At 34.6% G+C, this 18244-nt stretch overlaps 1 protein-coding gene across 1 annotated transcript; it reads right to left on the bottom strand.

Annotated features, from left to right (window-relative positions):
* Positions 1 to 1993: 1993 nt before the first annotated feature.
* LOC139871924 (protein NO VEIN-like) lies at positions 1994 to 14289 on the bottom strand. The gene is made up of 13 exons (XM_071859676.1): positions 14266 to 14289; positions 13962 to 14131; positions 11186 to 13447; positions 10979 to 11091; positions 10132 to 10492; positions 9515 to 9832; positions 7478 to 8362; positions 7093 to 7305; positions 4949 to 7006; positions 4753 to 4865; positions 4283 to 4628; positions 3870 to 4187; positions 1994 to 3223 (listed from the first exon to the last, which is right to left on the bottom strand). Exons 2-13 carry the CDS (start codon positions 14058 to 14060, stop codon positions 2201 to 2203), a joined length of 8109 nt encoding a protein of 2702 aa, XP_071715777.1. The 5' UTR covers positions 14061 to 14131; positions 14266 to 14289; the 3' UTR covers positions 1994 to 2200.
* Between the last annotated feature and the right edge of the window lie 3955 nt (positions 14290 to 18244).

Raw genomic sequence — 18244 nt, forward strand, 5'->3', positions numbered from 1 at the left:
TCGACTCATGTACCACTTTCGGTTTCTTGAGCGCTCGTTCGTACGTTTAGATAACTAGCCTTTTACGTTATGCGACGTGTAACCTTATCAATAATTTGACTTACTTATCAAAAAAATTACCTTATAATAAATGTAACTTATAAAATTGAGCGTTGTGGTCATTTGCTTCTATAAATCAGTGACTCGTTGTTTGTCAAAATATATTATTTTAAATCAGGACGTTTTATGACTAAGTTAATATATATATATATATATATATATATATATATATATATATATATATATATATATATATATATATATATATATATATATATATATATATATATATATATATATATATATATATTTATTTATTTATTTATTTATTTATTTAGAATCGTAAATTTGTACGTAATATATATGTTTGAAATATTTATCTAATGATATAAAGATAAAGTTTAAATTTGTTCGGAAATTTCCAGGTCGTCACATAACATAATGGTTAAGAGTAATTCTCTATATTCCTTTATTTTTCTAATTGATGAAAGTAAGAAATTACATTTATTTATTTACATTCATTTAATTTGTAAATATAAATAAACTCATTTATTTATCTCAAGATAGTAACTATAAGTTATAAAAATAATTTAAAGTTGAGTTTGAAGATAGTGAGTTGAGTTAGTAGTAAATACAGTTTGCTTATAGTAAAATCTTGAAGATTCATAATTTTATACATAATAGTAATGTTTAATCTTTAAACATTTTTATTTTTGATTTCAACACAATAATTTTTAAAGCTTACTATATTTTTTGATTTAGATGATAATGATGATGATCTACTCATACAAACGATACATTTATCTCTATCGACTTTGAATTTTTCATCTAAATACCTAATGAGAAATGTATTTTGAGTTATTGATTCTTTATAACATAGAGTCTGTGCGCATATAAGATTTTTTTTCCATATATATTCCTTTATTCTTGCATTATAATTGTGTTTTTAATTATTGTTAGTATTAGTATTAAGAAAAAGAATGTTAAAGTGGCACATTAGAAAATATGGGGTTTTTTCTTAATATTGCATGGATAACACTTGATTTTGCTTATCCTTGAGGGATACAACTTTTTTATACACATTGTTAAAATTGTTCGTGGTTGATTTTTATTTTTATATGATTATATATTGTATTATATGTATTATATATGTCCAATAATAATATGTACCTATAAATAACACCTGGATCTAAATTGTAATGCGCAAATGAATATGTACACGACAATTGCTATATATTAAACTAAGTAAAATAATCCAAAACAATTGATATTATCAAAAACGTAATAAAAAATTGTATGTTCATTATAATTAAATGTATGTAAACTTTGATAAATTTAATTTATGTTTATTGTGCCAATAATTTTTTGTTCATTTGAATTTTAATACATTAGTCATACATTTTACCAATGTGATGGTAACTATTTTTCTAATAGAAGAAACGATTTTTTTTTTTTTTTTTTTGTTTACTTTGGTGTTTATTGTTTATTTTGTGACATATCGGTTTTAAGTTGTTTGATTGAATATATAACCTTAATACATTTTATTATCGAAAGCTATGAGTTTGTATAGGACAACATCATGGTTTACACAAGATTTTATGTGATTATTTACGTTTGTTAATTGATTTTACATGAATTTGCAATGACGTACTCATCAAAGATCTTAGCCAACTCGATGATGGAATCATTCAAAAAATTATTATCAAAATCTTGAAATTTGGGGACAACCCGTGCAACGCACGGGCATTGTTGGAGTAAAAATCGACATGTTTCTTTTTGTTGACATTATCTGAAAGTCAAATAATCAGATCTATTTGTTCATTTTTTTTTTTTGTCCTGGAAGGCAGATATATATGCTCCTTGCTGAGCAAAAATTACAATTTTCTAGTGGATGCAAAACTTATACATGATCTACAAAATATGTAAACAAATTAACATCAGATGGTTTGTTGGCTGTGAATTCAACACAAATTTTCGAGTTCGATGTTGTTTTGTTGTTTAAACCATGAAAAACAAGAGCAACAAACATTGATCCCCTACATTAGTATTGTAGTTCGTCGCAAACTTGCAACAAACCAACACTTTTTTTTTTTTTAAATTCCAACTTAGCAACAAGTCAACAATAATTATATATAAACACGAGTATATATAAGACAAATATTTAGTACTTGGGGGGATGAATAGCCAACTGAAGCTGCTTTGAGCGGCATAATTTTGCAGGATTTTTAAAAGTAATAATCTTGGCAGGTTTCTTATCCGATAAAACAACACGCGCGATACTGAAAGATTCACCTTTTTTAACAGCGAACGCCCACTCCTTTAAACTTATATTAAACCAGTCCTTGTTCACCTTCGATGTTGATTTAACTTCAATGTATTCCTTCTCGTTGTTATCCTTATCTTCAACAAGAATATCGTACGGCAATCCAGATTCTTTGACCTCGTTGACCCACGTCACATGTTTTTCACCAAGTTCTGCACAAAAGTATTTGAACGCCTCACTTTCTCCTATCCTCCCGGTTATCACGTTTTGCGGGGTATCTGAAGAAAATACATTCATATCGATAACAGAATCCAAAATGTTCGGGTCACTGATACTATCTAATAATCCAACATCATCCGGTATCAAAACGGGTCCCTTTTTCCAATGGACAGGTGGCCAACTTGACTTTTTCCCCGTTTTTCTAGCGGTACTAGACCCTGCTAATGACCATTGTGATTCTTCACTAGGGACATTTGGTAGCTTTTGGCAATTTGTAACGAATTCTTCCATTTTTGCCTCGGTAAAACCCGATTTCGCCATTGTTGTAATCAAGTGAAGGAAATTCGTGAAATGAAATTCGGGTATTCCGGCAAGTAGAAGACGGGAAAGCTCGACAAAAAGCGAATGGTCATCGAATTCACGAGATGCGTGCAAAACATTGTCGTGTAATAGACAAGTGCATTCGGATAGATTATTAGATTTAATCCCGAACCTCTTTATAGCATAAGTGTAGAACAACTTATCAACCGCAGTAATTTTCAAAGAGTGTAGGGTTTTGAATCCGGACATCTTGAGTTGATAATATTCATTTGGATGTATGTTATAAATGTAACGCTGAGCATACGGTAGAGCCCAATTCACCAACGAAATTATATAACTGTTATCTGTCAGCCCATCATGTACTACTTCACAAGTTACAATCTGCAAAACGACACAATAATTCTAGACAGTTAGTATATTCAGGAGGTGGCAAACTTGACCCATTAACTTAAAGCATGGTTTGCGTCGGTTTTGATTCGTGTGTGATTTGGTAGAAGGGGAATATTCAATTCGGATTCAGATTAATAGGTTACAATATTTTCATTTTTGTTAAAACTAACATGTTAGCTATTTTTAGGGACGAGACAAACAATGTTGGTGAGTCAGCCGATACACCTCGGACTGCTTCAATATTCACTGATTATGACCCATTTTGACCCGCCCATCTTGCAAAATGTGTGGTAGGGTGTGTGTGTGTGTACGGTATGTTTTGGAGGTGGCAATTTTGACCCATTTACTTAAAACATAACAAAAAGTGATGGCCAGGGATGGATTGGAAATAGCCAGGGAGTAATCCTGCTGGGCTGCGTACATCAGAGTATGGGGTCGGATTACTCGCCCTCCCGGGTAGCCCGAACAGGGAAAACCTTCTACCTTTTTTATAACAAAAAGTGTTGGTAAGTCAGCCAATACATCCCATACTGTTTCAAACTTCACCGAAAATGACCCATTTTGACATGTCATCTTACCCGCCCATCTTACAAACTATGGTGTGTGTGCGTGTGTGTGTTTGAGAGAGAGAGAGTACCTCGGTAAGAAAATGAATTCCCAGTTTCCGAAGTAAAACATACACCTTATCCTCGAGCATTTGTTTTTCTTCATTAGTAAGCTCCCCGAAACATAGAAAATCAATGTTGTTCAAGTTAATGAATTCCTTTCTTAGGTGCTCATCATCGCACAAACATACGTGTCCAAATGAATGATGCAACGAAACCCATTTATCTTTCACGGTTGGAATAATCGTCGTTTCCTTTTCCTCCATACTCTTCTTTAAGTAGTCAACGTCATCACAACTCAAAGCCCCAGAGTCTAATCCATCGCCCCATTTTAGAAAAACTTGAAAAACCTAAAACATTAAACATAATACAACGCTCGTTAGTATTAATGATATAATAACTAATGATAAAGTTCTATTACTAACGATATATTGGATGTACTCACGGTTTTAGCTGCCACCGAAGGCAAAGTTTCGGTGGATAACTGTAGCAAAGACTGAAGGTACGAGAGAAGAGGAGGATTCTCGGGTACATTAAACTCATTTACAAAGAAATAACGGAGGTCGGGATAAACAGCGGATAATGTAGACGACTTCATTGAACCCGTAGAATCATGCCAATATACGTCAGTGGGAGATAATAACAAACCCGATACGACTTCATTCGTCGTAGGATCAAATGAGTTTGGAACAAATATGAAAGCTTGAGAACGCAACGTCTCCAATATCTTTTGCTTTGAGATGCTCATCGCATTACATAAGTATGTGTAGAACTTAGACATTTGAGATATCCTAGCAATTGTAAATTATAAATAGTTATCAGAAACAAAAATATTTAAAGTCAAAGTTGATAAAGTATGACTTCAAAAGTCAGATTGGGACAGTTATTTGGGACGAGTACAAAAATAATTACTACCTGGCTCTAAAAGGTTTCTTAGATCCTCTCCAAACATCGAGAATCGATAAAGCATCATCATGAGTTATTGTTTTCTTCAACCCAATATCTTTTAAGAATTTCACACTGTTAACCTGTATATGTAACAACAAAAGTATCATGTATTTTGTGTGTTCCTTATATATAATATTGAATTTTTCTATATAACATTACTAACCTTTGGGACAGTATACGGTGCCCTGTGACCAAGAACTTCACGCACGTTTTCACAGTTATGGAACAAATCTTTAGGAAAGTGAAGTTGATCATCCATACTCGAAGCCAACCATCGAACGCCACGTAGGATTTTTATAACATAACCATTATAAGGCTTGTCACTAAAATAATCGTCCCATAACGTATCAAGTACCTTTAAAAGGCACACACCTTTTTGTTTATTACCATTCGAGGAAACATGAGACAACAAATGCATCAACTCTTGTGAATCCCACTCATCATCTGACATCGTACACTTGTTTATCTGTACAAAGTCGGTAACTCCTAATTCAATCAAGAATTCTCTCCAAATCAACGTATCATCTTTGTTAACAGGGTGGTGTTTCAGATAACTGATATCGATCTCGAACCAATTCATATCAGAGCCATTAACCAACTTACTCATATCAACACGGTTCCCGAAATCTTTACCGAAATGGATCGGCACATCGACAAGACGTTTGAACCCTTGATTCGTAGAAATAAAAGCATTGTTACGTAACTGTAACAGAATATGCTCCTTTTCGAAATAACACTCAGCACAACAAGACAACTCCAAATGATACATTATAAACGAAAGGTACTCAATCATCAAGTCGTTATTCTCCGCCGTAACTTTTTCATCACAAATAGCAGGTAACACGTGCACTTTCAAAACATCATGCGCAGATAGCCGCTGGACCCCACATTTGTAAAGCATTTCGGTTACGTTTTCGATATGATCATCAAAAAGTGCAGGATTTACAATTCGAAGTCTCGCATACACCTTCCCGAAGGATTCAAAACCATGCTCGGGATCAGTATGCAACCAAATTGTACCTTCATCAATTGACACATAACTACCATCCAAAAGAGGTATCATTGGTAGTTGGGTTAACGAACTTACGAAATCGTACTCATCAGTTTCGTTAACCAACATCAAAAACAAAAGATTTAGCCACGATGATAGCCACCCAAGGCCCATTGATTTAAGAGAATCGGCCCGACATAAAGATGCTATAACTTGAACGAGAACTTTGGGCCCACATTCTTCAATGCCTAAAGCCCGTGCCAATGAATCTGTTAGAACTGTATCTTTATTCAAGTAGCCAACATCAAGATGCTCTCTTATCAAACTATCAGGCAACAAAGAACGTGTTTGTTCTGACCAGTTACGTACTACTTTACAAGGTGGGACCCATTCGTTACCGTCCCCTTGTAGAAGCAGACAGCTAGAAACGCGCAGCTTAGAAATAATCATATCTGGAAGCTGCGAAAAAAAACCATCCATTTCTTCTGCAAGAGGAACAAAACTCATAAAGACCGAAACGCCCTGGGCCGGGTTCTTTTTAAAACAGGGAAGGCTACAGAATGACAGCTCAGCATTAACAAACAAATTTGGAAACTCGGATAACAACCATTGATTCCATAGACTATGTTCATCAACTTCTCTCGTTGACCAAGAAACAATAAAGTCCGCTTGGATGATGAACTTTAAACCACAACTCCTTAAAGGAAAAAACGCAAATACGGGCTGTTGGTCGAGCTTCGAGATGTAGTCCCCGTTACCTAAATCCTCCAACATAAGTACCAATGATATTTCGGTTGTGCTGACATCATTAACGATACGATCCACTTGTAACGTACGAGATTTGACGAACCATGTGAACTTTTCGTTACCGAGAAAAATATTTACGATACCGCCTTTGATGACTTGCTTTTTTATGACAACGAGCGAATTGTTTACAATATTTTTGATCTTGATACAACGAAGTCGGTGAAGGAATAACAACAATGATGGATTAAGGCTAGAGAACATGGAAAAAATATTCTCGACTTGATCTTTATCCGATCTTAAAGGAAGCACGATGCAGGTAGTACTACTACATTCCCCATCGGCGGTTTGACCGTTAACCAATTTGTTATAAACATCGACGTCGTGAGGTGGAACAACTGTCGGCAAAAAATACCCAATTTGACTTTGACTTATGTCAAACTTGATATGGAACCCGTTAGAATGGATTTCAGGAGCATCAGTCACCTGGTAGAGTAGATCAAAATCAAATTATTAAGAATGCTTTAAGAATACATAAAATAAAACATCAAAGATCGAAAGCTAAAACTAACCTTGAATACCGATTTGAAGCCAATGCCCTTTTTGCCAATATATCCAGCACTAAGTTCTTTCTCTTTTGAATTGCTGACATCACAAAGTGCTTTAATCTTTCCATCAGAAAATCCTTGCTCATTGTTCAAAATAATAATACATTTTTCTTGAAGAATGAAGGTTATAGTTGGCTCAACATCACATGTGTATACATTCTCATCAGCATTTCGAACCTACCAAAGAAGCAATACAAAAAAAAAAATAAAATTGTTACTTTACACCAACAAAAATATATATAATAATAATAATAATAAAAATCTATAACAAGTAAAAAATATATATAGTCTGAGGCCATATGCCACACATAAAACATATACGAAAACAGAGAAAACATTGAGCACTTACTAATTCAAGTAAAAAATGTGATTCCCGAGAGTACAACTCTTGAGAAAGAGAATGTAGTGTTTCGGCTAAACGGGTACATTGCTTCTTCAGAATATTATCTTGCTCAATAGCCAACATATATGAATGCAACCCAAATTCTTCTCGCCTAATACACTCAATACTAGCTTTTGCTGATTCGTCTTTATCACGTCCTAAACTTAAGTCTTTGACCTTTTTCACCCGTCTCGTACCAGGTTTAGAACAATTTAAAGCAACTTGTTCTCTCTCGTTTGCATTTAATCCGTCATTCATATCAAAACATGGTGCATTTTTCCTTCTTGATCTTTTCTTAGGAATCGACTTTCGAGGACTTAAAGCATTCAACAAAACAGAATTTGTGGTTGATGTAACTGTAACGTTACCTTCTTCTGATGCAACACAGAACATAGACCACTTAATTTCTTCACTTGGTAGCACAATTAGTTTTTGATTATTCGTTAAAAGCAGCTCGATTTGATCATCTGTAGAACTTGAATATGTTGTTGCGATCACGTGGAGGAAATTTGCTAAGGGCAATTCAGGAACACCGGGAACAAGAAAACGAGAAATCTCCATAAAAAGTGATTGAGAATCCAAACAATAATCAGGAGTTGCATACAAAATATTGTCAATCAGAAGACAACTGCACTCAATTCGCTTATTGGATTCAATACCAAACTTCTTTATCACGTTTTTGTAAAACAGCTTTTCCACCAAAACGATTTTAAGGTTCTTGAATTCAGAATAATAATCATTTCGATGGAAGCTATAAATGTAGCGTTGAGCATATGGGAGTAACCAGTTTATGAAGTAACATATAGAAGTATTATCTTGTATGTTATCCCATATTGCTTCACGAGTCACAACCTGCACAAACCATAAAAAATAGACGAATCACATTAAGTAGTACACCATTCTATATGACATTATCCCTCGTATCAATAGTAGCACATTACTATTTGTAACCAATTTAGTAAAGGGTAGCAAAATGGGTGGGTAAGGTAGGTTGGAAAACAGGTCAAAACACAGGTCCATGATGGAACAGGTTTATATACAATATAAAAACCATTTTTTTTTTTTTTTTTTTTTTGCTGTGAACGTTGGAATACAGTTTTAGCTAAGTTTTCAGATTTTACCCATTTGACCCGTTAATGATAAACCATAACCCTTACAAGTAATGGGTCAAAATTGCCACTTTATAGAGAAAGGGAGCATGTGAGTGTCAAGGAAATCAGCAAACATGTCATTTAATCTGTTTTGTGTTGAAGTCAATCTCCATAAGATTGGATTGTACCTGGAAAATGGGTCAGGATGGGTCGGTTTGGGTAACGGGTCAAAATAGTTTTGGTTTGAAATGGTTCATGGGTCAAACGGGTAAAACTTTCAAAGGGGTCCAAATGGGTCAGGTTGGATTGGGTAACGGGTCAAAACGGGTCATGGGTAAAATAGGTCCAAACACGTCATATACTTTTAGATTTGATTTTTTCTATTTATTATATCATTTTAGTTATTATTATTTATTATATATAAGAAAATATTAATATACACAATAAATTATATAACCATGAATGCTTCATAAGTTTTTGACAAATGAAACTTGTTATGCTTAACCCATCTGACCAATTCACAAGACTCATTAGACCAATCTCTATTTATTAACCTTTAGAAATTGATACCCATTATACCTGTTCCTTTATATTTTGTATGTACAGGAGTCAATAGGTTCGAGGGAAACCGATTGGACCTTTTTAAGTTTTAATTTATATTGTATGGCCTAATTTTTCTCAAGACTCAATTGACCTGAAAGCTTGACCCAGTTGACCCAAATTTGAGAGTATGAGTCTCAATTGCCAGGCATAGATTGGAATATTGGATGCACCAAACAGATCAGCAAAATATAAGTTAATTTCTAAATAATATGTTTACTTACATCAGTATAATTATAATTATATAGTTGTCACTAATTTTATAATCATTATACATCTTTTTCCTTAAAGTCTAAGTTTGTCAAGAAAGTACCTCAGAAAGAGAAGGGATTCCGAGTCTAGAAAATAAAACAGAAACTTTATCCCGAAGCATTTGTTTTTCTCCGGTACTTAGCTCCCCAAAACGCAAAATATTAACATTTTTCAAGTTTATGAATTCTTTTCTTAGTTTTTTATCGTCACACCAACATATTAGACCAAACGATTGATGCAACGAGACCCATTTATTTTGCCAAGTTGGGAGGACCCTCATTTTCTTATCCTGCATGCTTTTTTTCAAGTAGTCAATATCATCACAACTCAAAATCCCAGAGTCTAACCCATCACTCCATTTCTGGAAAACTTGGAAGACCTAACATATAAACAAACAAAACATAAATGTGCTACCCGTGTAAATGAAATTGAACAATTTGGTATATATTATTCATTACTAACAGACATATACCAGCCGTCAAAGTGAAACCAAATCACATAACAAAGCTTGAGACATTTTGTGACGAAAAGTATATAAATAACTCACTTTTTTTTTTTTTTTTGAAAAGCAAGATGAATTTTATTCACACACAATAGAACAAGAGTACAATGGTTGTCAATTTGACAACATACTACAACTTGAGACTACGATCTAATCAAACTACAAAAATAACTCACTTTTTTAGCTGTACTTGAAGGCAAGCTCCCAATTGATAACTGTAGCAATGACTGAAGGTAGCTTAGAAGAGAAGGATTTTCAGAAACTCCAAAATCATTCACAAAGAAATCATGCAGGCCAGGATAAACATTGCTTAACGCCACGCTCGAAACACATTTTGTTTGTTCCGTTGGTACAGTTGAATCATCCCAACATACTTCTTTGGGAGATAAGAATAAACCACATACCATTTCATTTGTGTTATTAAACACTAAAGGAACAAATATGAAAGCTTGAGATCGCAAATTCGTAGATATTCTCTCCTTTGAGATGCTCATTTCATTCCATAAAAAAGTGTAGAACTTGGACATTTGAGATATTCTGGCATAGACGATGTTTTAAGCGATTAACAATCGAGCAAAAATAAAATCAAACAAATTATATAAAAGACACACACACACACACACACACACACACACACACATATAGGGTGTGTTCGGATGAAATTAGCTAGAGCTAGAGCTTATGGCTGAAGCTAGTAGATGGAGCTTATTATTTTTTATGATGGCAAACTAGTTGGAGCTGGAGCTTATGATTCTAAATTGACTAAAAAGGACAACAATAATAATATTTAAAATAATATAATAAAGGCCATTTTAGTAATTTTCCAATTCATAAGCTCTACCTTTTTTTCATAAGATAGTGATGAGTTTTTTTTAAGAGCTTATGATTTTCATAAGGTCTACTTTTTATGTCTACCAAATGAAGCTTATGACATGGAGCTTATTAAATCATAAGCTCAAGCTCTTAAAAACTCCCAAAACCTCCAAGAAGCTAGTGCGCCAAACACACCGATATATACAATACCTGGCCCGAAAAGTTTTCTTAGAACTTCTCCAAACACTGAGAACTGCTAAAGCATCATCAAGAGTGATTGTATTCTGCAAGCCAATATCGTCTAAGAGCTTCGGATTGGAAATCTACATAACAAAAAAAAAAGAACATATCATGCGAAAATTCATGCGTTCCATAAGAATAATGTGTTCCTATAACAGAAATACTAAAATTACTAACCTTTGGGACAGTGTACGGTGCCTTGTTACCAAGAATTTCACGCACCGTTTCACAGTTATGGAACAAATCTGTAGGAAAGTGAAGTTGATCATCTATACTAGAAGCCAACCATCGAAAACCATGAAGGGTTTTTATTACATAAGCTTTATACGGCTTATCACTAAAGTAATCGTCCCATATCGTATTAAGTACCTTTGAAAGACACACACCTTTTTCTTTATCACCAATCGAGGAAACATGCGACAACATTTGGATTAACTCTTGTGAATTCCAGTCATCACTCTTTTCGGATTTAACTATTCTCACAAAATCAGTGACTCCCAATTCCATAAAAAAACTCCTCCATTTCGATAACGCTTTAGATGCGGATCGGTAAACCGGGTGTTTCAGATAACCGATATCAATCTCAACCCATTTCATATTGGTCCCACCAAGCAACTTGCTCATATCAATTTTATTACCAAATTCTTTATTGAAATGAACTGCCACATCAGCAACTCGTACGAACCCATAATTTGTGGAAACATACGCTTCGTTACTCAAACGTGAAACTATGTTCTCCCTTTCAACAAGACACTCAGAGCAACCCGATTCTAAGTGAACCATCACAAACGAAAGATACTCGATCATCAACTCCTTACCTTCGTTAATAATTTTTTTATCACATAACGAGGGTAACACGTGCATTATTAAGGTACCATGTGCAGATAATCTTTTGACCCCAAGTTTGTAAAGCATTTGGGTTATGTTTTCAACATGGTCACTAAAAAGAGCCGGATCAACAATTCGGAGTTTCGAATTCAAATTCCCAAACGTTTTAAAACCATGCTCATTCTTAAGCATCCAAATTACACCTTCGCTAATTGACACATAATTACCATCTAAAAGAGGAATAAATTGTAATTGGCTAAGAGAGCATATGGTATCATACTCGGGTTGATTAGCTAACATCAAAAACAAACTATTTAGCCAAGATGATAGCCAACCAAGGCCCATTGATTTGAGAGAACCAGCCCGACATAAAGAAGCCATAATTTGAACAAGAAACTTGGGTCCACATTCTTGAATGCTTAAAGCTTGAGCTAATGAATCAGTTAGATCCGTATCTTTATTCAAGTATCCGACATCAAGATGGTCCCTTATCAAACTATCAGGCAACAGAGAACGTGTTTCTTCCGTCCAGTTTCTTACTACTTTACATGGGAGGACCCACTCATTCGCATCCCCTTCTAAAAGCAGACAATTCGACACACGCAACTTGGAAATAATCATATGTGTTAAGCAAGAGAAAAACCCGTGAACATCGTCTTCAAGAGGAACAAAACTTAAAAAGACGGAAATGCCCTTGGCTGGATTCTCCTTAAAACAAGGAAGACTGCAGAATGAAAATTCAGCACTAACAAACAGATTTGGAAGCTCGGTTAGCAACCATTGATTCCATGGATTATCTTTTTCAATTTCTTCCTTAGATAACGAAACAATAAAATCCGCTTGAATGATAAATTTTAAACCATAACAGCTTAATGGAAGCAGAGAAGCGAAAACATTATGTCGATATAGCTTTCGAATGTAGTTTACTTCGTTTAAACCCTGTAACATAAACGCCATTGATATTTCAGTCGTTTGAACATGATGATCGCTTACATTATCCACTTGAAGTTTTGACTTTTTGACAAACCAAGTTGACATTTCTTCTCCATGAAAGATATTAACAATTCCGTCTCCAACAACTTCTTTTCTCATAACAATGAGTGATTTATTTACAACGTTAATGTACTTGATACATTCGAGGCGGTTAAGGAATAACATTACGTACGGATGGAGTTTAGGAAACATTAAAGTAATATATTTGATTGCAAACACTTCGTTTTTCTTTGGAAGTACGATGCACGTGTTCCAACATTTCTCGTCCGTTGGATCGTTATCCAAGGCAACCATTTTGCTAAACAAACTAATATCACGAGGTGGAATAGCTTCTGGCAAACCATTACGTATATTAAACGCGATATTGAACTCTTTAGAATGTATTTCAGGAGCGTTAGTAACCCGAAATACAGATTTGAAACCAATGCCTTTTTTCCCGATATATTTGTCACCACTTGGGTCCTTTTTAGAAACGCAAACATCATCACAAAGTGCTTTGATACTTTCAACAGAAAATCCTTGATCGTTATTCAAGACTATAACTCCTGTTTCTTGAACAATGAAGGTCAGAGTTGGGTCCACATCACATGGGTACACGTTTTCATCAGCATTTCGAACCTAAACATTACATAAAAATCGGTCACAAGTTGTCAAAGTAAGATTTAGTCACGAAGCTATCAATTCAAAGTCGGATTAAACCGGTCAAAATCAGTCAAATTTGGTCAAATAAGTCAATGTCAAAGTGATCAACATTTGACTAGTCCTAGACTTGGCCCATTAGTCCCTAATCCCTACAAGGTACTGACCAGCTAGTGACTTTTACAACCTTGTCTAGGTAACATGTATAAGGATCCAGCTCTGTTACCAGTTTTTGTAACGGGTTAAACACTAACTCAAGGTAGATTAGTGGGGCCTGTTGAGTCTATGTCATCATTACTAGTAGAATTATATGTTCGGGTCAATTATTGCAACCCACCAACCCGAAATCTGACCCAAAATTCCACCAGTAACAAAAATAACAAAGGTAAAGTTATGATGAACTAAAAACCCTCTTAAGCATAACGACATATATAAGTTTAAGTTATAAAAATAAAAAAATACATATAAAAAAAGTGGAAGGTTAGAAACTTACTAGTTCGAGTACAAAATGTGAGTGCTGAACAGCAGGTGAACGTAATATAGTTGGTAAAACATCATCATGGTCGGATGACTTGCTGAGTTTATGACCCATTCGGATCCACTTAAATGGTTACCAAACGGGTCAAGTCAACGTCGAGAATTGCTAGTCAACCCAAAAAGTAACTGGAAGTGATCATCAGTTTTTTTTTGGAACAAGGAAGAACAAGAAGAGACGTATAGTCCATTAATTTTATTATTATAAATATAAATATTATACAATGTACTACTGTATAATATAAATATAATTATCATCGTACTTTTTGTTTTGTAGAGAAAATTACGAAAATATCCCGTTGTACATCACATATTAGGGATCCGGCCCAGGATTGGGGCAATGTTCGGGTTTAGTCCCTTGACCCGGATTTGTGTTTCATTCCCGGGTCACAGACCTAAACAATAGTTAAATTTCAACATTAGAAGAATAGAGATGAACATCAGTAACTTCTTCATTTGATTATTTCGACATCAAATATGATTATGGCAGCTTCGATCAATTGCAACCCCAAATCTGAAAACACTTCTGGATCATGATAGCCGTTATAGACTTTTATTATACGGAGTATCTTACTAATATTCAAGATCGAAGATGATTTAATGTTCTTCTCGTACAAGCTGTCTTCTTTATACAGCAGCAAGCTAGAAACACAAAACTCAACTGTAGCACTTCTCGTCAAGCTGTTTAATTTTAAATCGTATACGTATGATTAAATGGACCGACAATGAAACACAAACTAGGGGACTAAATTAGAACGTTACCTATACCTACAACTGAATCCGTAACGTAGTAATTAACTCTGACCGTTTTCGTAACTTCCTCTTTTGGTTTTTTGGGTTTGAAGATAAAGTGGCACCCGGTTTTGGTGGGCCCCTACGTTTTTAGCTTTTGATTTTCCATTAGATAGAGTGTTCCCAATGAAGTAAGACCTTTAGTCACGTGCGTCACTTCAGCACTTTCTTTTCAAGATTAATCAGGACTAACCCAGGACTAAATACTCTCAACAGTTACACTCTTCTTTTATATATTTTTTTATTTTTCTAACATTTAAATAATTAAAAACAAACATAAAATATAAAACTACATTTTCATTAAAATAAAAACATATTACAATTAATTAAAAAAAACCAGTTCGAAATTAAAAAAAAAAAAAACGTACGAAATTAAAAAAAAAATGCGAATACAATAAAAAAAATCTAGTCGTCGCTTGGGGGTGCCAATTCGTTCGCGTATTTTTTCTTAATCCTCGCTCGATAATTCATCATCATTTCGTATTCGTCGGGAGGCAAGTCGCGTGAAACCGGTTTGGAAAGAAGCTTCAAACTTTTTAACATTGTTCTCGTCTCGCTTTCTTCACAAAGTTTTTCCATCGTTTTATTCGCGGCGAGTTGAGAAGCTTCGGCGGATTGAGCTATCTTTATCCGAACTTCGTCGGATGACATACGACTCGCGGCATCGGACGAGTACGAAACCCTTTGAATTTTGGCGCGACTTGAAGGGCGTCGGATGGGGTCGGTATCTTAAGTAAATTTTCAAAGTGACTTGGGTCGGGGTTCGAGTTCGAGTTCGGAATCGGGTTTGAACTTGCCTCGGTTGGAATTGGATCGGCTTGTTTTCTTTTGTTTGTAGCCGCAATACCCTCACTTTCCATAAACTTTGGGCAATCCCTTAAAACACGCCACGCCTCCTCAAATGCGAAATTTCTTCGGGTTGTATGTTTGAATTGTTTTCGGGCCGCACACATAATGTCTTCACCCGAACAACCACTTTCCCACATTTTCTCAAGTTTGGAATAAATTCCAATCCAAATCTTCACATCTCTTTGCACTTTCGCCCATTTACCACTTATTTGATCCGCACGCCTTTTTTTCCGGAACCAAAGAATTGTATTGTCTTTGGACCTCACCCCAAAAAGAATTGTAAGTTTGATTGTTTCCCACATCCGGATGTTCGGACACGTAAACATACCGCTCGGCTAACACCTTGGTTTCATAGTCGGTCCAAGGTGTTTTCGGACACCTAACTTTCTTGCCTCGCGGATCGGGCACGGGTTCGTCATCGTGTTCTTCATCGGGTATGGGTTCGTCTTGTGACGTTTCGGGCACTTCTTCATCATCATCGGATTCGTCTTGAAGTCGTGGATAGTATGATGTTTGTTGAGATTGTTCTTGAGGTGGATGAGTTGGAAATTTTGGATAAGGTTGGGATTGTTGGGTCGGGTAGTATTGTTGGTTAGTAAAGAATTGTTGGTGTTGATATTGTTGGGTATGAATGTTTGTAAACACACCCGTGTAGGGATTAGAGAGATTTGAATTTGCAAAACGAGAAAACCCCGCATTTTGTTGCGATTGTTCAAGACAAAATTGAAACATGTCGTTTCCGACATTCTAGTCTTGAACCATTGGGCGTTTGCCTTTGCTTTTGGATGTTGATTTTTTGGAAGAAGACATGGTAGAATTAGGAAGAAATTGTGTTTAAAAAAGTGTAAAAATGATATGAAATGGTAGATAAATGGGTGTTTATATAGGAGTGTATTTGGAAAAAAAATATATATAAAAAATAGCCGTTGGAATACATAGCCGTTGGTTTTTTTTTTTTTTTAACGGCTACTTTTTTTTTTCCTCGCCCTCACATATGATTAAACAGGACGCAAACTTGGACGATGAGGTGGGCGGCACCTTGGGTGGACCCCTGGGCGGCTCGCTGCCATCGGCGCCCAGAAGGGCGGGCGGCTGGGCGGCCCTCAGGGCGGTACCGTTAGGAACGCTCTTAGACTATTTTTAATGCGATATCACACGTAGTTTATGTAATTTTTGGCCAAAAAGTATAAATTTTGGCAATGTTATTTTCTAACATTCAATAATCTAATATGTCAGTTTATTTTTATTTATTTATTTATTTTTTACATTTTATTAATATAATCAACACATTATTTAATAAAATTAATAATATAATATTCAATCAAAAAGATACAAACTACTGAATAAATATAAAAATTCAATTGAAAAAATTATAATATTGGACTTCTGACGAAAACCGTATGACACCCATTCGTTGACTTGTTTGGAGTTGATGATCTTTAATTTGGGTGAGACATGGTTTTTTTTAGGTAAATATGAAGTGTATTGTGAGATAAATAATGTTTAAAGAAGCTGAAGTAATAATGTTTAAATTTTAAAAAAATTTGAAAAAAAAATTACTTCTGACGAAAATTAACGCGGACTGACGAAAACTAACGCTCGCTCAAGAAACTTCCTCTCTGGCGGCCTCCTTACCTTACCCCGCTACACTCTCACTCCAAGCTACGCGGTTTAATACCCAGTATTGCTCCATAACCCTCTACTATACACAATCTTATTGTTGATACATTTTTATAGAGGTTTATACTATCGAGTTTCAAGAACGTGAATTACCTCATTCACATATATGTCTTTTCATGGATGAAAAGAAGATGATGTTGAACTCAAAAGATGTACTTGCTTATACTTATGTAGAAATACTTGATAAAGAAGCTGAACCACATATGAAAACAAATGTTGTTTTTAAGAAAGTGTTAGCAACATTTGTAGTTTAGTTCGCTAATTATACTATTAAAATAATTCGTATTATTAATAAAATTAATAATTCGTAAATCAAATACATTTTGAGGTTTCATTTCATATTGTTACTGTATTAATTTGTAAGATTGAAAACTCTACGTAACTAACATAGTAAAAAGTAGGTGATTCCAAACAACTGTTAAAAAATACATAGTGAAAATTGATTTTAACTTATATTTTAAGAAATATTCATGCATCGCACATGATAAAAACCTAGTATTATACAGGGTTGTACTGTCAATTTTATGGCACTGTTCAATGAATAAAAGTGGACCATTCGTATACAAAAATTGTTCATATATAATAATAAGTTCGGTTATACTAATAAAGTCATAAGTCTATGATCAATCAAAATAACAGTTATATAAACAAATAAACCTAGGTATTTAATAATAGACTACTATTTATGGGCCATGTGCGGCCGCACGCCTTGCACGCCTCAATATCCGGCTCGGACTATTATATACTCCGTAAATAATATAATACTTAATTAATTAGATAATCATAACAAAAAGTATTGCTCGCATGACTTAATAATTAAGTTAGGTTGAAAAAAGCGAAATATTCTTGCTGAAATTATTGGACTCCTAGTTAGGATTATGTAAAGCTTCTAGCTAAACAAAATACTTTCAATGATTCGTT

The sequence above is a fragment of the Rutidosis leptorrhynchoides genome, chromosome 10, assembly GCF_046630445.1.
Source record: "Rutidosis leptorrhynchoides isolate AG116_Rl617_1_P2 chromosome 10, CSIRO_AGI_Rlap_v1, whole genome shotgun sequence".
Taxonomy (NCBI): domain Eukaryota; kingdom Viridiplantae; phylum Streptophyta; class Magnoliopsida; order Asterales; family Asteraceae; genus Rutidosis; species Rutidosis leptorrhynchoides.

Bases quoted from the DNA above. Each gene is read 5' to 3' on its own strand.
- LOC139871924 (XM_071859676.1), bottom strand. From the start codon at position 14,060: ATGGGTCATAAACTCAGCAAGTCATCCGACCATGATGATGTTTTACCA. The intron at 4,866-4,948 runs GTTAGTAATGTT...TTACATATACAG, and splicing joins CACCGTATACTGTCCCAAAG to GTTAACAGTGTGAAATTCTT. The intron at 4,188-4,282 runs GTGAGTACATCC...TTAATGTTTTAG, and splicing joins CTTCGGTGGCAGCTAAAACC to GTTTTTCAAGTTTTTCTAAA.